Here is a 24,515-nt window from a genome sequence, read left to right on the forward strand (position 1 = left end):
AATCTACCAATCCATTCAATCAATCTACCAATCCATTCAATCAATGAAACAAACCATTCAATCAATGTAACAATCCATTCAATCAATCTACCAATCCATTCAATTAATCTACCAAACCATTCAATCAATCTACCAATCCATTCAATCAATTAACCAATCCATTCAATCAATCTACCAATCCATTCAATCAATCGACCAATCCATTCAATCAATTAACCAATCCATTCAATCAATCTACCAATCCATTCAATCAATCAACCAATCCATTCAATCAATCTACCAATCCATTCAATCAATCGACCAATCCATTCAATCAATTAACCAATCCATTCAATCAATCTACCAATCCATTCAATCAATCAACCAATCCATTCAATCAACTACCAATCCATTCAATCAATCTACCAATCCATTCAATCAATCTACCAATCCATTCAATCAATTAACCAATCCATTCAATCAATCTACCAATCCATTCAACCAATCCATTCAATCAATCTACCAATCCATTCAATCAATCTACCAATCCATTCAATCAATCTACCAATCCATTCAATCAATCTACCAATCCATTCAATCAATCTACCAATCCATTCAACCAATCTACCAATCCATTCACCCAATCTACCAATCCATTCAATCAATCTACCAATCCATTCAATCGATCTACCAATCCATTCAATCAATCTACAAATCCATTCAATTAATCTACCAAACCATTCAATCAATTAACCAATCCATTCAATCAATCTACCAATCCATTCAACCAATCTACCAATCCATTCAATCAATCTACCAATCCATTCAATCAATTATCCAATCCATTCAATCAATCTACCAATCCATTCAACCAATCTACCAATCCATTCAATCAATCTACCAATCCATTCAATCAATCTACCAATCCATTCAATCAATCTACCAATCCATTCAATCAATGTACCAATCCATTCAACCAATCTACCAATCCATTCACCCAATCTACCAATCCATTCAATCAATCTACCAATCCATTCAATCAATCTACCAATCCATTCAATCAATGTAACAAACCATTCAATCAATCTACAAATCTATTCAATTAATCGACCAAACCATTCAATCAATGAAACAAACCATTCAATCAATTAACCAATCCATTCAATCAATCTACCAATCCATTCAATCAATCGACCAAACCATTCAATCAATCTACAAATCCAATCAATCTACCAATCCATTCAATCAATTAACCAATCCATTCAATCAATCTACCAATCCATTCAATCAATCGACCAATCCATTCAATCAATCTACCAATCCATTCAACAATCTACCAATCCATTCAATCAATCTACCAATCCATTCAACCAATCTACCAATCCATTCAATCAATTAACCAATCCATTCAATCAATGTAACAATCCATTCAATCAATGTAACAAACCATTCAATCAATCTACCAATCCATTCAACCAATCTACCAATCCATTCAATCAATTAACGAATCCATTCAATCAATCTACCAATCCATTCAACCAATCTACCAATCCATTCAATCAATCTACCAATCCATTCAATCAATCTACCAATCCATTCAATCAATCTACCAATCCATTCAATCAATGAAACAAACCATTCAATCAATGTAACAATCCATTCAATCAATCTACCAATCCATTCAATTAATCTACCAAACCATTCAATCAATCTACCAATCCATTCAATCAATTAACCAATCCATTCAATCAATCTACCAATCCATTCAATCAATCGACCAATCCATTCAATCAATTAACCAATCCATTCAATCAATCTACAAATCCATTCAATCAATCAACCAATCCATTCAATCAATCTACCAATCCATTCAATCAATCGACCAATCCATTCAATCAATTAACCAATCCATTCAATCAACTACCAATCCATTCAATCAATCAACCACTCCATTCAATCAACTACCAATCCATTCAATCAATCTACCAATCCATTCAATCAATCTACCAATCCATTCAATCAATTAACCAATCCATTCAATCAATCTACCAATACATTCAACCAATCTACCAATCCATTCAATCAATCTACCAATCCATTCAATCAATCTACCAATCCATTCAATCAATCTACCAATCCATTCAATCAAGCTACCAATCCATTCAATCAATCTACCAATCCATTCAACCAATCTACCAATCCATTCACCCAATCTACCAATCCATTCAATCAATCTACCAATCCATTCAATCGATCTACCAATCCATTCAATCAATCTACAAATCCATTCAATTAATCTACCAAACCATTCAATCAATTAACCAATCCATTCAATCAATCTACCAATCCATTCAACCAATCTACCAATCCATTCAATCAATCTACCAATCCATTCAATCAATTATCCAATCCATTCATTCAATCTACCAATCCATTCAACCAATCTACCAATCCATTCAATCAATCTACCAATCCATTAAATCAATCTACCAATCCATTCAATCAATCTACCAATCCATTCAATCAATGTACCAATCCATTCAACCAATCTACCAATCCATTCACCCAATCTACCAATCCATTCAATCAATCTACCAATCCATTCAATCAATGTAACAAACCATTCAATCAATCTACAAATCTATTCAATGAATCGACCAAACCATTCAATCAATTAACCAATCCATTCAATCAATCTACCAATCCATTCAATTAATCTACCAATCCATTCAATCAATCTACAAATCCATTCAATTAATCTACCAAACCATTCAATCAATTAACCAATCCATTCAATCAATCTACCAATCCATTCCATCAAGCTACCAATCCATTCAACCAAGCTACCAATCCATTCAATTAATCTACCAAACCATTCAATCAATCTACAAATCCATTCAATTAATCTACCAAACCATTCTAACCAATCCATTCAATCAATCAACCAATCCATTCAACCAATCTACCAATCCATTCAACCAATCCATTCAATCAATTAACCAATCCATTCAATCAATTAACCAATACATTCCATTAATCTACCAAGCCATTCAATCAATTAACCAATCCATTCAATCAATCTACCAATCCATTCAATTAATCTACCAAACCATTCAATCAATCTACAAATCCATTCAATCAATCTAACAATCCATTCAATCAATTAACCAATCCATTCAATCAATGTAACAAACCATTCAATTAATCTACCAAACCATTCAATCAATTAACCAATCAATTCAATCAATCTACCAATCCATTCAACCAATCCATTCAATCAATTAACCAATCCATTCAATCAATTAACCAATACATTCCATTAATCTACCAAGCCATTCAATCAATTAACCAATCCATTCAATCAATCTACCAAACCATTCAATCAATCTACAAATCCATTCAATCAATCTAACAATCCATTCAATCAATTAACCAATCCATTCAATCAATCTACCAATCCATTCAACCAATCTACCAATCCATTCAATCAATCTACCAAACCATTCAATCAATTAACCAATCCATTCAATCAATCTACCAATCCATTCAATCAATTAACCAATCCATTCAATCAATCTACCAATCCATTCAATCAATCTACCAATCCATTCAACCAATCTACCAATCCATTCAATTTACCAATCCATTCAATCAATCTACCAATCCATTCAATCAATCTACCAATCCATTCAATCAATGTAACAAACCATTCAATCAATCTACCAATCCATTCAATCAATCTACCAATCCATTCAATCAATGTAACAAACCATTCAATCAATCTACCAATCCATTCAATCAATCTACCAATCTATTCAATCAATCTACCAATCCATTCAACCAATCTACCAATCCATTCACCCAATCTACCAATCCATTCAATCAACCAATCCATTCAATCAATGTAACAAACCATTCAATCAATCTACCAATCCATTCAATCAATCTACCAATCCATTCAATCAATGTAACAAACCATTCAATCAATCTACCAATCCATTCAATCAATCTACCAATCTATTCAATTAATCTACCAATCCATTCAACCAATCTACCAATCCATTCACCCAATCTACCAATCCATTCAATCAATCTACCAATCCATTCAATCAATCTACCAATCCATTCAATCAATGTAACAATCCATTCAATCAATGTAACAATCCATTCAATCAATGTAACAAACCATTCAATCAATCTACCAATCCATTCAACCAATCTACCAATCCATTCAATCAATGTAACAAACCATTCAATCAATCTACCAATCCATTCAACCAATCTACCAATCCATTCAATCAATTAACCAATCCATTCAATCAATCTACCAATCCATTCAACCAATCTACCAATCCATTCAATCAATCTACCAATCCATTCAATCAATCTACCAATCCATTCAATCAATGAAACAAACCATTCAATCAATGTAACAATCCATTCAATCAATCTACCAATCCATTCAATTAATCTACCAAACCATTCAATCAATCTACCAATCCATTCAATCAATTAACCAATCCATTCAATCAATCTACCAATCCATTCAATCAATCGACCAATCCATTCAATCAATTAACCAATCCATTCAATCAATCTACCAATCCATTCAATCAATCAACCAATCCATTCAATCAATCTACCAATCCATTCAATCAATCGACCAATCCATTCAATCAATTAACCAATCCATTCAATCAATCTACCAATCCATTCAATCAATCAACCAATCCATTCAATCAACTACCAATCCATTCAATCAATCTACCAATCCATTCAATCAATCTACCAATCCATTCAATCAATTAACCAATCCATTCAATCAATCTACCAATCCATTCAACCAATCCATTCAATCAATCTACCAATCCATTCAATCAATCTACCAATCCATTCAATCAATCTACCAATCCATTCAATCAATCTACCAATCCATTCAATCAATCTACCAATCCATTCAACCAATCTACCAATCCATTCACCCAATCTACCAATCCATTCAATCAATCTACCAATCCATTCAATCAATCTACAAATCCATTCAATTAATCTACCAAACCATTCAATCAATTAACCAATCCATTCAATCAATCTACCAATCCATTCAACCAATCTACCAATCCATTCAATCAATCTACCAATCCATTCAATCAATTATCCAATCCATTCAATCAATCTACCAATCCATTCAACCAATCTACCAATCCATTCAATCAATCTACCAATCCATTCAATCAATCTACCAATCCATTCAATCAATCTACCAATCCATTCAATCAATGTACCAATCCATTCAACCAATCTACCAATCCATTCACCCAATCTACCAATCCATTCAATCAATCTACCAATCCATTCAATCAATCTACCAATCCATTCAATCAATGTAACAAACCATTCAATCAATCTACAAATCTATTCAATTAATCGACCAAACCATTCAATCAATGAAACAAACCATTCAATCAATTAACCAATCCATTCAATCAATCTACCAATCCATTCAATCAATCGACCAAACCATTCAATCAATCTACAAATCCAATCAATCTACCAATCCATTCAATCAATTAACCAATCCATTCAATCAATCTACCAATCCATTCAATCAATCGACCAATCCATTCAATCAATCTACCAATCCATTCAACAATCTACCAATCCATTCAATCAATCTACCAATCCATTCAACCAATCTACCAATCCATTCAATCAATTAACCAATCCATTCAATCAATGTAACAATCCATTCAATCAATGTAACAAACCATTCAATCAATCTACCAATCCATTCAACCAATCTACCAATCCATTCAATCAATTAACGAATCCATTCAATCAATCTACCAATCCATTCAACCAATCTACCAATCCATTCAATCAATCTACCAATCCATTCAATCAATCTACCAATCCATTCAATCAATCTACCAATCCATTCAATCAATGAAACAAACCATTCAATCAATGTAACAATCCATTCAATCAATCTACCAATCCATTCAATTAATCTACCAAACCATTCAATCAATCTACCAATCCATTCAATCAATTAACCAATCCATTCAATCAATCTACCAATCCATTCAATCAATCGACCAATCCATTCAATCAATTAACCAATCCATTCAATCAATCTACAAATCCATTCAATCAATCAACCAATCCATTCAATCAATCTACCAATCCATTCAATCAATCGACCAATCCATTCAATCAATTAACCAATCCATTCAATCAACTACCAATCCATTCAATCAATCAACCACTCCATTCAATCAACTACCAATCCATTCAATCAATCTACCAATCCATTCAATCAATCTACCAATCCATTCAATCAATTAACCAATCCATTCAATCAATCTACCAATACATTCAACCAATCTACCAATCCATTCAATCAATCTACCAATCCATTCAATCAATCTACCAATCCATTCAATCAATCTACCAATCCATTCAATCAAGCTACCAATCCATTCAATCAATCTACCAATCCATTCAACCAATCTACCAATCCATTCACCCAATCTACCAATCCATTCAATCAATCTACCAATCCATTCAATCGATCTACCAATCCATTCAATCAATCTACAAATCCATTCAATTAATCTACCAAACCATTCAATCAATTAACCAATCCATTCAATCAATCTACCAATCCATTCAACCAATCTACCAATCCATTCAATCAATCTACCAATCCATTCAATCAATTATCCAATCCATTCAATCAATCTACCAATCCATTCAACCAATCTACCAATCCATTCAATCAATCTACCAATCCATTAAATCAATCTACCAATCCATTCAATCAATCTACCAATCCATTCAATCAATGTACCAATCCATTCAACCAATCTACCAATCCATTCACCCAATCTACCAATCCATTCAATCAATCTACCAATCCATTCAATCAATGTAACAAACCATTCAATCAATCTACAAATCTATTCAATGAATCGACCAAACCATTCAATCAATTAACCAATCCATTCAATCAATCTACCAATCCATTCAATTAATCTACCAATCCATTCAATCAATCTACAAATCCATTCAATTAATCTACCAAACCATTCAATCAATTAACCAATCCATTCAATCAATCTACCAATCCATTCCATCAAGCTACCAATCCATTCAACCAAGCTACCAATCCATTCAATTAATCTACCAAACCATTCAATCAATCTACAAATCCATTCAATTAATCTACCAAACCATTCTAACCAATCCATTCAATCAATCAACCAATCCATTCAACCAATCTACCAATCCATTCAACCAATCCATTCAATCAATTAACCAATCCATTCAATCAATTAACCAATACATTCCATTAATCTACCAAGCCATTCAATCAATTAACCAATCCATTCAATCAATCTACCAATCCATTCAATTAATCTACCAAACCATTCAATCAATCTACAAATCCATTCAATCAATCTAACAATCCATTCAATCAATTAACCAATCCATTCAATCAATGTAACAAACCATTCAATTAATCTACCAAACCATTCAATCAATTAACCAATCAATTCAATCAATCTACCAATCCATTCAACCAATCCATTCAATCAATTAACCAATCCATTCAATCAATTAACCAATACATTCCATTAATCTACCAAGCCATTCAATCAATTAACCAATCCATTCAATCAATCTACCAAACCATTCAATCAATTAACCAATCCATTCAATCAATCTACCAATCCATTCAACCAATCTACCAATCCATTCAATCAATCTACCAAACCATTCAATCAATTAACCAATCCATTCAATCAATCTACCAATCCATTCAATCAATTAACCAATCCATTCAATCAATCTACCAATCCATTCAATCAATCTACCAATCCATTCAACCAATCTACCAATCCATTCAATTTACCAATCCATTCAATCAATCTACCAATCCATTCAATCAATCTACCAATCCATTCAATCAATGTAACAAACCATTCAATCAATCTACCAATCCATTCAATCAATCTACCAATCCATTCAATCAATGTAACAAACCATTCAATCAATCTACCAATCCATTCAATCAATCTACCAATCTATTCAATCAATCTACCAATCCATTCAACCAATCTACCAATCCATTCACCCAATCTACCAATCCATTCAATCAACCAATCCATTCAATCAATGTAACAAACCATTCAATCAATCTACCAATCCATTCAATCAATCTACCAATCCATTCAATCAATGTAACAAACCATTCAATCAATCTACCAATCCATTCAATCAATCTACCAATCTATTCAATTAATCTACCAATCCATTCAACCAATCTACCAATCCATTCACCCAATCTACCAATCCATTCAATCAATCTACCAATCCATTCAATCAATCTACCAATCCATTCAATCAATGTAACAATCCATTCAATCAATGTAACAAACCATTCAATCAATGTAACAAACCATTCAATCAATCTACCAATCCATTCAATCAATCTACCAATCCATTCAATCAATCTACCAATCCATTCAATCAATCTACCAATCCATTCAATCAATCAACCAATCCATTCAATCAATGTAACAATCCATTCAATCAATCTACCAATCCATTCAATCAATCTACCAATCCATTCAATCAATCAACCAATCCATTCAATCAATCAACCAATCCATTCAACCAATCTACCAATCCATTCACCCAATCTACCAATCCATTCAATCAATCTACCAATCCATTCAATCAATGTAACAATCCATTCAATCAATGTAACAAACCATTCAATCAATCTACCAATCCATTCAATCAATCTACCAATCCATTCAATCAATCTACCAATCCATTCAATCAATCTACCAATCCATTCAATCAATCTACCAATCCATTCAATCAATCAATCTTGCCCCTCTGCTCTTCCCGTGCTTTGTCCCTCCCCTGGGTCTCTGCAGGGCTCACACGGTGCACCATGAACCCTCTTTGGTGAAACTACCAAAATCTAGGCCCTAGGATCACTACTCACTTCCACAAATTTTTTCCCACCTGTGGAATGACCTTATTCTTCAACCTTATTCTTCCCTCCAGGTCTTCAAAATAACTGTCCACCACCATCGCAGATCATCCCTGATCCAGAAGCATGACCTTTAATACCCTCGTTAACCCCCTCTCCGTCCCACCTCCCCTCAACCCCATCCCATCCCACCCAAAACCCCTTCTCCAACGAATTTTCTTGTTTTTCCTCCTTGGAGTTTCGTTCTCCATGGATGCGTGTTTTGCGTCCAGTTTTTGTCTGTTACGTCCTGATCCGTTCAGTGTACGTACTCGCTCTTTCATGAGCCTCGACTATAGTCCAGTAGCCACCATTCACAATCACTATTGTGGACCCGGAAATTGTTGGTACTGTAAGGTATTTTTTGATCGATTCATGAACTATATTGTTTTCCTAGATGCGTAATCAATGAGATTCCAGATTGGTATCTTTGGGCAACTCTCCGAATTTGCATAAATCCAAGATGGCTGCCGCCCGATATGGGTTAAATCGAAAAATGGACATAACTTTTGATTGGAACATGCCAGAAGGATGATTCCATTGTCTAGGTGGGGTTTTTTGAGTGTGGCAGATTCATTTCTCATGTTAAAACAAAGTTTTGATAAAGCTTAGCAACAAAAATACAATATGGTTATCGTGTGATGGGGAGAACATGGAAAACGGAAATAACGTATGACTGGAACATGCTGGAAGGAGGATTCTGGCATCCATTTGTTTGAGAAATCTAATGCGGGTTTCACTGCCATATATTTCATTGTTGATTGAAATAATATAGAGTGCTATTGCAATGAATTGACATGTTCATTTCCGACAAACGGTGCACAGCAATAAATTACAAATGAATGTGCACAACCAGCAATAGAAAAGTTACATGAGAAGCCAATGATGGACTGAGCACATCATTAGATGCACATCATGTTATCAATCGGGCTTGATTCCTCCTTGTCTTCTTCCTCCTCTTCCTCCCCATGCTCTTGTTCTCCTGTGTTGGTCTTGGTTAGAGGGTTGCGACACTCATCGGAAGCAGAGCAGTGGCCGTAACGGGAGCTGGGTAGATTAGCCTTGAAGCAGCTGCTGTTGGCCTGCACGCATGCCTTCCCCTCAGCTCTGCACTGGCAACTAACAACATCCGTCAACTCTGGAGGTGCTGGAGGTTCTGTGGTGGTGACTGGATATGGCACACCACTCATGATTTCCCAGCAAAAGCTGGTGGTCTGAAGGTGAGAGGCACTTTGCTTGTCTGCTGCCATCCAGGGCATCATCTGCAGATGAACCCTCAGCATATGATACCAGAGGTTTTCATCCGTTGGAGGCAGTGCTTTCATTTGAGGAGGCTTGCCCATCTTCATCAAGTAAATTGCGTTCATCACGGCATTCATACTCATGCTGTTGGGCAGACCAGAAGAACTCTGTTCCTGTCGCATGCAACTCTGCTTCTGTCATAGTCTCCTCACCCAGAAAGTTGTTCAGTTTGGGAAAGTCTGCAGCCATGAGTTTTTCCAACACGGTGACTTTCACCTTTGATATACGGATAGGAAACAGTGTCACAACCGGTCAGCGCTTGCATGCCAAGAAGCTGCCTCGACTTCTCTCCTAGCTTCTTCGCAATTTGGGTGAAGCTGAGCATGCTTCCAGCCCACCTCTCCATTAGAACTAGGCTTGCGATGCTGTACTTCCATACAAAGTAGATGAGAATGACAAACGCATCTGTGTTGTTACATATTTATGTGAATTACTATTCCGGGCTTTGCTTATCAATGTGTAGTCGATTAAAGGTTGTTGTGATTAAAGGGTCAGGAGCCCTTCTGAGAAAAAGGAGACCGGAAACGGAAGAAGAAAAGACACGAGGTCCTGGAGACGCGACGATTCTTCTTCTTCCTCGCCAAGCTCGGACGCGAGCAGTATCGATTGAGCAACGTAAGAGAATCGGCGTTTCAAAGCCCGTCTGGCGAGAGGAGTTACCGGGACGTGTAACTACCCTTTGACACGTCAAGTCACTGTGGGTTCGTGCACGGAACCAAGCAGCTGGCACGGTTCGCCTCGCCGTCTACAAGGCCGCGTACGGGTCGCACCTGGGGCCGCGCGCGCTGGGCAAGCCGCGTGTTGCTTTGCCTGCTTTACATTATCCGCTTTGCTTGGCCAGGAGGTGCGCGCTGCAGCCGTTGTTCCCGGTACGGGACGTGCCCGGTGAAAGCACATCAGGAAGGGTCCGTTCAACCGCCCACGGGCGGAGATCGAACTACAGGAGTACGGAGACATTGTGAGAGACATTGACCACGGAGGGAGTCGGGAGTGGGGCTCACGTGAGGCATGTACAAGATGGCCATCTTAAAGTTAATGTAGATGAGGTTACATCTTTGCACTATTGATTGCTGATTGTTGATGGTTGATTGCTCGGGGAATATATCATTGATTATTCCGGATCCTTGGTGTGGGGTTTTTTTCTTGGTTGGAATTCATATTGATTGCGTTACGAAAGCGCATACATAATAAATCTTTCTGGCGGAGTTCCTTTCACGGTCCGGGGGTCACCGAGACCAGGTAGTCACCGGGAGGACCACGTAACAGTTGTCACTGAGGATATGAACGACATGCTTTCCTTCACGATCAGCCTTCAGAACGTAGGTCTCCATGAGGACGTCAGCCTCTTCACGGTGAGAAGCCCCTCGTCCTCACCAATCGTCAACGTCTTTGTCCTGAGGTCACATGTGCAGAGCAGGCGTGAGTCTTCTTTTATTGACTTTGCTCTTCATGATGACATCTCTAGCAGGAAGAGGAGAAGTCAGTGTCAGGTTGTAGGTCATGCTTGAAGCAGTACCGTCTCGTCAGGCCCTCTCATGATCTTTATGGGAGATACCGCAATACCGGTCAAAGGTAACGAGCACAGTAGCAATCTTGCTGTATTGCATGAGTCGTCTGCTCATACTTGCAGCTATAGTTGAGACGGTACCTTTGCAGGGCCAAAAATGTGGGATAGAAGCTGCTGTGCATCCACAATCACTACATCTGGCTCCCTTGGCTTGCATGTGATGGGGAGTTACCTGACAAGATTCGACTTGTTGCCTATGCGGAGGAAGCCATGCTCATCTAAAACCGCTGGTGGTACTCCGCACAGGTCGTAGGAGAAGATAGATAAACGGTTGATGTTTCACTTCTGGCCAAGGACTAACAGGCGGCTGAACAGAGCTTCAATGTCATTTGCCGTCTTAGACCCGATCTTGTCACCCTTTTTCAGGACTTCAAGTGTTTTCATTTTCTTCATGATAAGGTTGTGAAAACCTTCTGGGAGGGATTCTTTGAAACTGTGTGTCATGGCTTGTCTGATCACCAAAGCGTCAGCAACATTGATCGACTCATCAGCAACCTTGCCATTTACAATGTTGAACAGCTCTGTTGACTGTCGATAGGAGATGCAAGTGCTTTAACAGCTCATCTGCCATCCCTTTTCAATCATCACTATCCAGCTTTCGTCATTTTGTGCCCTCTTCTTTATGTATGTGCCTTGAGGTAGATGCAGCCTTCTCCTCCTCAGCCTGGTACATGGCATCGAAGGCATGGGTGACTCTCTGGTAGAGGGGGTACGGCACAATCCAGCAAGCCACATGCTCGGCAGAGAGCATCAGCCCAACGAGGCCACCCTTTGACTTCCCATAGTGAATATAGGTTTGGTCCCCGAATTGATCCAGGGAGATCTGACTTGGTGAAGATCCGAATTCGGATCTGGATCCAAGAATTGTTTTTGTGATTCTTCACCACTGAGATAGGGCAAAAAACGACATATAGCAAGATATCTCAAAAAGTTGTGGACGGATTTGGATGAAATTTGGTGGAGAGGTTGGGTATGTGACAAGGACAAAATTATTAGATTTAGGTGCAGGTCCGAATCCGGATCCGGATCCGAGAATTTTTTTAAAGTGATTCTTCACGATTGGGAGATATGGCTAAAACCGAGAATAACACGAAATCTCAAAAAGTTTGGGACGGATTCGGACGAAACTTCGTGGACAAGTTGGATGTTCAACAAGGACGAATGGAGTCAATTTTGGTGAAGATCCGAATCCGAATCCAGATATGAGAGTTCATTTTAATCGTTTAAATGATTTTTCACCATCGAGTGGCCACGGTGTGTGTACCCTGGTTAGAATAGGTACACCGTATCCCTGCGTGTCGTAAGAGGCGACTAAGAGGGTTGGCGTCAGGAAGGGCATCCGGCCATAAAAACATTGCCTCAAAAAGAACCATGACAATTACAACTACATATGGGCAGGGTACAGCCCGAAGTGGAGATTGGTTTCTGAGGTTTGGGACATGGAATGTAGGGACAATGACAGGGAGATCAGGAGAAGTGGTGGAAGTATTGGTCAGAAGAAGATTGGACATATGTTGTGTGCAACAGACGAGATGGAAGGGAAGTGGTGTGAGAATGGTGAAGGGTAGGCAGGGACAGAAATACAAGTTTGTGTGGCAAGGGTGCCCGGAGGGCGTGAATGGTGTTGGTGTCCTGTTTTCTGAGGAGTTTGTAGACAGTGTGGTGAGTGTGACTAGAGTGAGTGATAGGTTGATGATGGTGAAAATGATGATTGGAAAGCTCTTGGTGAACGTCATCTCGGGATATGCTCCGCAGGTTGGTCGGAGCGATGAAGAGAAGGACAAGTTCTGGTGTGTGATAGAGAAGCTCATGGAAAACGTGAAAGATGAGGAAGTTGTTGTGGAAAGATGAGGAAAGATGAGGATGAGGTGGAGTATGAATGGTTTTGAGGGAGTTCATGGGGGTTATGGATATGGTGTGAGAAATGGAGAAGGTGAAAGGATTTTGGAGTTTGCTGATGGAGCTGATTTGTTGATTTGTAATACTCAGTTCCAGAAAGGGGATAATAAGCTTGTTACATACATATCAGGTGGGTCGACGACAACTGTTGACTACCTGATGGTGCGTAGGCGAGATAGGGGGCACCTCCGGGACACAAAGGAGATCCCGGGGGAGGAGGCTGTTTCACAGCACCACTTGGTTGTCTGCGACATAAGGGTGAAAGGTGCGAGGAGAGCTCGGCGGGTGAAGTACCAACCGAGAATGAAGGTGTGGAGGTTGAAAGAGGTGACAGTAAGGGAGGCATTAAAAGAGAGCCTGAGTAAGGTAGAGGATGATGTGGTTGAGCTTAAACGTGGTTGGATGTCAATGAAAGATAGTCTGTTGGGAGCCGTTGGTGAGGTATGTGGATGGACAAAAGGACCAGCGAGGCACTCGGAAACATGGTGGTGGGATGACAAAGTTGGAAAGAGGATTGACGAGAAGAGGAAGAAGTTCAAGGAGTGGCAGAAGGCGAAGGGTACGGGAGCAGAAAAAGCAGAGCATGAAAGTTATAAGGCAGCCAAGAAGGCTGCAAAGAAAGAGGTAGCAAAGGCGCAGGAGACATGCAGGAAAATGTTCGGAGAACGCTTGGATTCGGAAGAGGGTCAGAGAGTGGTATTCAGGATTGCAAAGCAGATAGCGAAAGAGGTGTGATGTGATGGGGGTGAGTTGCTTGAAGGATGAAGTGGGACAAATCGTTGTGGACCCAGATGGAATTAAAGGAAGATCGAAAAGATATATGGAAATGCTGTTGAATACAGAGAATGAATGGGATGGCAACATAGAGAGTAACCCAGTTTTAGGACTGGCAGAGAAGATAACTGAGAAGGAAGTTGAGGAACCGATAAAAGCAATGAAGAGTAGAAAAGCGGGAGGGCCGACGGGAGTTGCGTGAGATATGTTGAAGGCAGCAGGAAGTTGGGGTGTGAAGAGAATGACAGAGATCTGTAATCTGGTGGTGAAAGAAGGCCGCATTCCAGTGGATTGGGAGCTGAGTACCCTCGTCCCTCTATACAAGGGGAAAGGTGACCCTCTGGAGTGTGGCTCATACCGAGCGATAAAGTTATTGGAGCATGGAATGAAGGTATTGGAAAGGGTGTTGGAGAGGAGGATAAGGAAGAAGGTGAAGATCGACGAAATGCAGTTTGGATTCATGCCAGGAAGAGGAATGACAGACGCGCTCTTTATTGTGAGGCAGTTGCAGGAGAAGTACATGGAGAAGAGGGAGAGGTTGTTTCTTGGGTTTGTTGATCTGGAGAAAGCATTCGATAGGGTTCCACGCGAAGTATTGACATGGGCATTGAGGAAGTTAGAAGTGGAGGAATGGTTGATCAGAGTTGTGATGGCAATGTACAAAAGAGCGCGCACAGCTGTAAGGACGAAGGACGGGAACAGTGGTTAGTTTGAGGTGAAGGTGGGAGTGCATCAGGGGTCCACTACTATTTGTAGCTGTGATGGAGGTGCTGGCTCAGAACGTAAAGGAGGGTTTACTGTGGGAGTTGTTGTATGCAGATGATCTGGTGTTGATTGCGGAAAGTATGGATGGACTGAAGGAAAAGATGAACAAGTGGAAGGAATGTATGGAGACAAAAGGTCTGAAGGTGAATATCGGAAAGACGAAGGTGATGGCAAGTGGTAAAGCATGTGGTGAGGTGGAAAGAACTGGGACGTGGCCATGTGCTGTGTGCAGGAAGGGTGTCGGAGTGAACTCCATTCAATGTACAATGTGCGCTGAGTGGGTTCATCAAAAATGTAGTGGTCTGAGAGGGTCATTAACCAGTGTGGCAGCTGCATTCAAATGCAAGGTGTGCACAGAGGGAGCTGCAGATGGAGGAAATGTTGAGTTGGATCTTGGAGACGGCGTGAAGCTGGAAGGTGTGAAAACATTTTGCTACCTCAGAGACATGCTGAATGGAGAAGGTGGATCAGACTCGGCAACGGTTGCTGGAGTGAGATGTGCATGGAAGCAGTTTCGGGAAATGAGTGGTGTGCTGATGAGGAGGGGAGTGTCGTTGAAGCTGAAGGGAAAGGTGTATGCTGCATGTGTGAGAAGTGTTATGATTTATGGGAGCGAGACATGGGTCATGAATGTAGAGCAGCAACGAAGGCTGGAAAGGGTGGAAATGCGAATGGTTCGGTGGATGTGCGGAGTGTCGTTGAGAGAGAGGAAGACAAATGATGAATTGCGAAAGATGATGGGAATAGAGCCTGTGATTGATGCTGTGAAGAGGAACAGGTTGAGATGGTTTGGTCATGTGTTGAGGAAGGATGAAAGTGACTGGTTGGGAAGAGTGATGGAAATGAATGTAGAAGGAAGTAGAGGACGGGGAAGACTGAGAAAGACTTGGCTAAAGATGGTGGAAGAAGAAATGCAGGCAAGGGGGTTAACAAGGAGAGATGCAGAAAATAGGGCAAAATGGAGAAGATTGTCATGGGGACCGCAAGGCTAACCCCCGCTCTAGCAGGGAAAATGGCCTTGAAATGCATGTTGTTGTTGTTGTTGTTGTTGAGTGGCCAGAAACGGCCAAAAACGATATATAGCTTGATATTTCAAAACGTTGTGGACGACTTGTACCAAAACCTGGTGGATGAGTTGAGTGAGAGACAAGAACAAGCTCATTCGATTTTGCTTCAGGTCCGAAACCAGATCAGGCCCATCAGTGGATACAAAACGCAACCTATTCAGCATGGCAGGGGTATGCTCTCTACCTAGCGCTGGTCAAGTTTTACATGTTTTTGTACAAAAGCTATTTTGGATATCTACTGTGAAAAACTAAGAAGTGCTGACATTTCACGACTTACCCTTCCTCAGAGGACTTGCTCCCTTTTTATTAGCTCAGACTTTAATATAATTTACTAAGAAGGATTACCGAATGAATTGGAGAATTACATCAACAAATATTTACTTTTGGTATTCCCCAAATGCAGTCTGGACCTGAGTTGCTGTTTTGTCATGGTTTACACCAATCATAATACAAACAATTATTTTGCACAAATGTATTAGTAATATATGTGATTATGAATGATCGTTTTAAGGCCATTTTTCCCCGTTGTCCTTGCGGGCCCCATGACAATCATGGTTCCCTTTTTGAGGCAATGTTTTTATGGCCGGATATAAAATGGCCGCCCTTCCTGACGCCAACCCTTGGTCGCCTCTTACGATGCGCAGGGATACGGTGTACCTATTCTAAGTCGGGGTACACACCGTGATCATTCATCCCAGCAAGCTGGTACTCAATTTGCCGACCTCGGAAGGATGACAGTCTGAGTCAACCCCCCTGGCGTTAATTCAGCGATCGACCGGGATTCGAACCCAGGATCCTAGGATCCCAAGCAGGCACCTTAACCGCGAAGCCAACACCAGGCTGTGATTATACATTTCATGTATACATGATTATACATGATTATACATACATGATTATACATTTCATAAAAAAATTGAAGTTGAAGATTTAAGTTGAAAAAATATATTTTTTATTTTTTTATTTGAAGAAATACCCTTAGGACATACCGACGGGAGAGATATGTGCATTCCAGAAGTTTGGTACGATTTCACAAAAGTTTGAGAAAGTAGTTCAGTGACAACACAGGACAGGACAGACGCTGCACAAATATATATACGTATACATTATTATATAGATACACATATTATATGTGACATATATTAGTGTATATTATATACACGCATATACTTTATATAAAATACACACATATTATACATGACATGTTGTACTGCATGTTATGTGCACACATGTTGTACAGTTACACACAGTTGTACACACACACACACAACCAGTGATAATTGGAGCAACAGGAATGATAAAGAAGAACCTCACTGAGATTTTAAGAACCATCCCCGGGAATATTACCACAAATGGACTTATTACCACAAATGGACTACAACTGGAGGCAATCTGGGGTTCGGTGACGATTCTTGAAAAGTGAACATGCTACAAAACTCTGAAAAAGTTGAACAGCTTAGTCCATGAACCGTGATCCCTTACTGAAGAGGAGGTGGATACTTTAGGTCCTGTGAGGACTCCGTTCCACCTTCTGAAACCCGCAAATGGAGATAACGACACACACACACACACACACACACACACACACACACACACACACACACACACACACACACACACACACACACACACACACACACACACACACCCCCCTTCCACGCAGAAGGCGCTCTGCCTCTGAAGCAAGGAGGACGGTCGGTGAAGGAGACCGATTCATGGCTAGAACACAAACATACAAATGATAATGGGCAGAAGGACGAAGAGGTAACAGAAGGACAGGGGAGAGGAGGAGGGGGAGGATGGCAAGGAACAACGTGATCTGGGAGAGGAGTTGGCTAATAAAATAGAGGAGGTGCGATTGATACCAACTGAAGAAAGACCATGACTAATTCAACTACATAATAATGAACACACAAAAGCACTAATCAGCAGAACAAACAAATCTTTAAAAATTATACCGAAATCAGCCACACTGAAAGAAATAAACATAATGAATTTTGCAGCAGCACTGTTCATTCAGAAAAAAGTAACAACAAAACAACGAAAGAACAGAACAGGTTCAACAAATAAAAAACATAAGCATCACCATGGAAGCAACTACTGGAGAGACGGAGGGATATACTTAGAAAGGAGACAGGCCAAATACAGCAATTCCAAAGAGGAAATCAAAGCCCAAAACTAAAGAGGAGAATCCAGAAAATAAAATACAAATATAAAATTGAAGACAAAGACCTAGAGGTAATGGTATCTGAAAACAAACTGAAAATCGAAATGATAGCAAGGAAAATAAATTCAAAAAACTACGAAGATAACATGAGGAGAAAACAAGGCCAGATGTTTGAAAATAATAACGTACACTGTGATTCGATAGCGAAGGATTTCTTTAAAGGCTGTTGCATAAACAACCCAAAGGAAATCCTCAAATAAGGATACCTCAAGGTTGAAGAAACCCTCAGGAGCCGATGCTATGCTGGGAAACCAATCAGATTAGAGATACGAGGAGGCGTCCAAAAGCAAGAACAGGTAATGAGCACTTAATTTTAAATGGCGCTTGTTTTATGTCGCATGGGGAACACGTGCTTTCAGATGAAGGAGAAATAAAATGATTTTTGCGTAAAATTCATAAGATTCTCATTGAGCATTTTTTTTGTAAATGTGTTAATTTGTGCAGTAAATGTTTGGAAACTTTCCGAGAATGGTGAAAGTGTGGAATTACAAAAGTGAAATATGAGTGCGAAAGTACAACTAAAATATTCTGGATGTCATGAAAGAGTGAAATATTTGTCCAATCACTGTGCGGCCGCTGAGAGTATGTTTCATAATGTACAATCATTTCTCAATTACGGAAGTATTGTTCTATCAACCTCTGGCATTTGCGGCACGTTCATGACATCTTGCATGGTGATAATCATCCTCTTCTTAACCAACTTCCATGAAGAGCACCTTTTGGAAACTCAAAGGCTGGTGTTTACGACTGGGGGTGAGGGATGCTCCCTTGAGTTGAAGGAAAGTTTTAAGGAAAAACTTAAGGAATATTCATGTATGTAATCCTTAAGGGGAAACGTCAGGACACAGTTAAGTAAATCCTCAAGCCTTTCCTGAAGTAAGGGTGCTTTATGCAACCGGGCCAATGACCTTGAGAGGAAAACTTTTTTCCTAACTCACCAAAAATTACAGCGAACCTTATTGGTAAAATACATAACAGCATGCCACCTCGGTTTTCTTATGTCAAACAAAATACTATTCAGATATTATGTGGCAAATCATAACGCTTTCAAATCAAATGAAGAATTTTAAAATTGAAAGTGCTACGAAGATAATTATTTTATTATGTTCAAATTGATAGACTTCTGATGGGAGAAATAATGCAAATACATAAACTTTCCATCTCCAAAAGATCCTTTGCCCAAATGAAAGCCACACGTCGGAAACCAGATCAAAATGGCGGCTACTATGACAAAAACGTTCCCTTTAACCCTGGTGTTGGGCTAGCGGCTAGGGTGCCGGCTTAGGATCCTAGGATCCTGGGTTCGAATCCCGGTCAATCGCTGAATTAACGCCAGGGGGGTTGACTCAGCCTGTCATCCTTCCGAGGTCGGCTAATTGAGTACCAGTTCACTGGTAATTCCCTGCTTGTCGTTAAAGGTGGCAAAAAGGGTTGGCGTTAGGAAGGGCATCCGGCCGTAAAACATTGCTTCAAAAAGGGGACCGAAAAACAACAACAACCACAGTTCCCGAAAAAGGCCAATCCCCGCTTGCGGGGGAAAATGGCCTCTAAAGGTGGTTTTTTTTTAATACAGGGGAAGGCAACCTAAGGCCCAATAACCAAATTCGACCCACAGAGAGATTCCGTCTGGCCCGCATAGACGCATTCGGTTCGGACTTCAGACCCAAGTAACAATCGGCTTTCACTTCCTTTGTATTACGATCGCATTGCCACACACAAAAATACAGGCACACAGCTCGAACTGGCACACCAACATGAAAACCATACCATTCCATGTTTCCATGTTTAAACTGTGTACAAACCTCACTTTTGGCAATTAACCAGAAATTAAAAATAAACTCTTCTAACCTTTTCATGACTACTCGATTTTATCGTTCTAGCCCGCACTCGCACATCCCTATAACGATCTGGCCTACCACTAGAAAAAGGTTGCCGACCACTGCCTTAATGCACCCACTTCTTCAAAAAATAAAACACAAAACAGAAAAAAAATAGATTATCAAATATCAGAAAATGGCATCTTCTTAAATGACAGCAACATACTATTTTATGACACTTTTCCTTCAAAATGCATCATTGAGCGGAAAGCATATAACCGAGTAGCCAAGTTCTGATACCTCCCCGATAGCCAGTAGTTTGTGCTGGTTTTCTTCTATCACCGCGAGGGCATCCTGCAGGTCCTGAAAGGCACGTGTCGATCCATCATCATGAGATCATTATTTGTTTTGGGATACGAGCACAGACTGAAGCAACGTAACACGCTTGCCATATACACTCTTGCCATCAGTTAGGTCATCTGATCAAGATCGGATTATTTAGACTTCAGTGAAACGTTAGACTGGCTGAATGCGCAAGCGCAGTCCAAGATCCGCCCCTTGCCCAATCGAGGTAGTGACATGCAACCGACCAAGCCAATGTTAGATGAGTAGTGGGCATACGTCAAATGACGTATAGTATGATGAGAGATTGCTGAAGGAACAGTCATGTCATGTTTTTTGTTTTTTTTACATCAATTTGATTAAGGATTGAAACATTATATTGTGACGTTAACCTTCCACGTGTGGAAATAATGCTGTACCCCACAAATTTTGCGGAAATTCACCTGGGGGTTCGGAAACACACACACACCTGGAGGAACAAACAAAGAAACTCGCATCTCTACATCTTGTTAGACGTCGCCTCTGGATAACTCCAAGTGGACGGCGTGTCTCGAGAGACCACGGATGCCATCTACAACCCTTAACTCGGGCCGGACATTCATATTCTTAGTATGCCGGTGAGTTAAGTGTGGCAGACGGAGAACTGTGCAAGCGACTATGCGCCGGTTAAATTAATTGGCTGAGCAAACCAACGCTGTGTGCCAGCCACATTATATGGCCTACCATTACAACTCGAGTCTCGGACCAATTGAGTCTTCCTCACTGGAATGTGGCAAAACAGTTCAGTGGATGCGATCATTGACAATCTGGAGTTAGCAATTCATGACGGACACAACTAGCTATAAATCGTTATTGGAATGCTGCACATAGTTGGGAAGAATATTGTGTCGACAATAAAGAACCAACAAGTATCTTTTGAAAGAGTAAAATGTTGTAATGTACTGGTATGACAGCCAAAATCAAAGTTTCTGCTTCTTCATTCAGCGAGCCATCACCTTGTCATGGTGTCCCATATTCTGACTGATCCTTGCTGAGCCGTACATTTCCCGTGGTATACACTTATACCACTCTGTTTCAATGTCCTTTCCATGTGTCTGTAATTACTTTACTGCTTTCACATTCATTCCTTTTCTGTTTCTCCACCTCGTCCTCTCTGCTACATTGCTGGTGTGTTGACCAACCTCTCAACCCCCTGTTGTTCAGCTCTCCCATGAGCCTTGATCTCTTCATTTTAGAACAGGGGTTCTTAACCTTTCTAGTGTCGCGCCCCCTTTAGCAATTGTTGCTTGTCTCCACACCCCCCTCCACCTACATCTGACGAAGCCGCTCGTTGGGGAGAGCGCGAGAGGGGTTTCCCCTCTCGCAGGGGGGGGGGGGGTTTGGGGATCCCCTCGCAGGGGGTCCCCCCCAGGAAATTTTTGAATTCTAGGTGCTCTGTGGTGCATTCTGAGGGGTTTGTTCGTCGATATTGAAGCCAGCCAGGGCTGGGCCCTGGGCCCTGGCTATTGACTTCGATTCCAGTTAATAATCTGTCGAAAGAAAAAAAGAAGTGTTAGTTGAGACTGAAACAAACTAGGAATTATATAAGGCGCTATCTTTTCGGTTAATTAATTTTTTTCAGTAGGGGGATTATAATTTCCGTTTGGGGTTATTTAGACGTTTATACTGCCGGCCCGCGCCCCCTCTGAAAATTGCTCACGCCCCCCTTGGGGGGCGCGCCCCACAGGTTAAGAACCGCTGTTTTAGAAAATGCAGAATTTCTCATCTTTTGCTGGTTATCTTTGTCCCTGTATTGATGGATTTTTGTGTTTTGAAACAACAGGTAATTTCTTGCCGTTGCCAAAGGTGAGAACTATTATTTTGGAGGTGCTCCTAATCGAACGTTTTGATGCGAAATGCCAACAGATAAATCATCAAATATAACAGATGTTCTTATGTGTCATTGACAAGCGGATACCGAAAAATCAGGAAATACAAATATAAATAAACATCCGTGTGCCCAACAACCAAAACCTCTGATGCAAGAAAGTACACACTTTCCCAAATCATAGCATGTACTGCACAAACTAGATTGGAACGTTCCCTTTCACAGGGTTTGCAAAGCAAACGTTTAAAATTAATGCAGGACAACTTGGGGAGTACAGACACAAACAGCAACGGTTATCTTGGCGTCAAACAGTTCACTGGCAAAACGACAATTCAGACATTAATTCCAAAAACGAAAGTTTGTTTTTAGTGAAAATTTGGTTAACCTTCTGGATATCGGATTTGTCACAGTTTTTTTTTTTGAGATCGGGGATGATATGCTGGTATTTGAAGTCGATCAATAAATACTTGCACAACAGAAGTTAGCAACATTTTCAATGGCAAAACCATCAATGAGGGGAAATGCAAGGATATATATATATATATATATATATATATAAGGATATATATATATATATATAAGGATATATATATATATATATATAAGGATATATATATATATATATATATATAAGGATATATATATATATAAGGATATATATATATATATATATATATATAAGGATATATATATATATAAGGATATATATATATATATATAAGGATATATATATATATATATATATATATAAGGATATATATATATATATATATATATATATATATATAAGGATATATATATATATATATATATATCAGGATATATATATAAGGATATATATATATATATATATATATCAGGATATATATATATATATATATATATATCAGGATATATATATATATATATATATATATATATAAGGATATATATATATATATATATATATAAGGATATATATATATATATATATATATAAGGATATATATATATATATATATATATATCAGGATATATATATATATATATATATAAGGATATATATATATATATATATAAGGATATATATATATATATATATATAAGGATATATATATATATATATATATATATAAGGATATATATATATATATATATATAAGGATATATATATATATATATAAGGATATATATATATATATATATATATATATATATATATAAGGATATATATATATATATATATATATATATATATATATATATATATATATATATATATATATATATATATATATATATAGCACACACCCATTGCTGACAGTATATATAATCAAGCACACGGCCATGCAATCTCCATAGACAAACATTGGCAGCAGAATGGACCATACTGAAGAGCTCAGTGACTTTCAACGTGGCATCGTCATAGGATGCCACCTTTCCAACAAGTCAGTTCATCAAATTTCTGCCCTGCTCGAGATGCCCCGGTCAACTGTAAGTGCTGTTATTGTGAAGTGGAAACGTCTAGGAGCAACAACAGCTCAGCCGCGAAGTGGTAGGCCACACATGCTCACAGAACGGGACAGCCGAGGGCTGAAGCACGTGGCACGTAAAATCGTCCGTCCTCGGTTGCAACACTCACTACCGAGTATCCAAACTGCCTCTGGAAGCAACGTCAGGACAACTGTTCGTCGGGAGCTTCATGAAATGGGTTTCCATGGCCGAGCAGCCGCACACAAGCCTAAGATCACCATGCGCAACGCCAAGTGTCGGCTGGAGTGGTGTAAAGCTCGCTGCCATTGGACTCTGGAGCAGTGGAAACGCGTTCTCTGGAGTGATCAATCGCGCTTCACCATCTGGCAGTCCGACGGACAAATCTGGGTT

General features: G+C 39.5%; 1 protein-coding gene across 4 annotated transcripts in view; it reads right to left on the reverse strand.

The window, feature by feature from the left end:
• Positions 1 to 24,515, reverse strand: part of TATDN3 (TatD DNase domain containing 3) — a 91,635-nt gene that overhangs the window by 25,458 nt on the left and 41,662 nt on the right. For all 4 annotated transcript variants that reach the window (XM_068129572.2, XM_068129575.2, XM_068129576.2 and 1 more), the window contains exon 5: positions 20,744 to 20,806. In XM_068129572.2, coding sequence (XP_067985673.1) covers positions 20,744 to 20,806 — 63 coding nt within the window. The remainder of the gene's footprint in view (positions 1 to 20,743; positions 20,807 to 24,515) is intronic.

The sequence above is a fragment of the Myxine glutinosa genome, chromosome 9, assembly GCF_964187855.1.
Source record: "Myxine glutinosa chromosome 9, kmMyxGlut1.1, whole genome shotgun sequence".
In the NCBI taxonomy this organism is placed as follows: Eukaryota; Metazoa; Chordata; class Myxini; order Myxiniformes; family Myxinidae; genus Myxine; species Myxine glutinosa.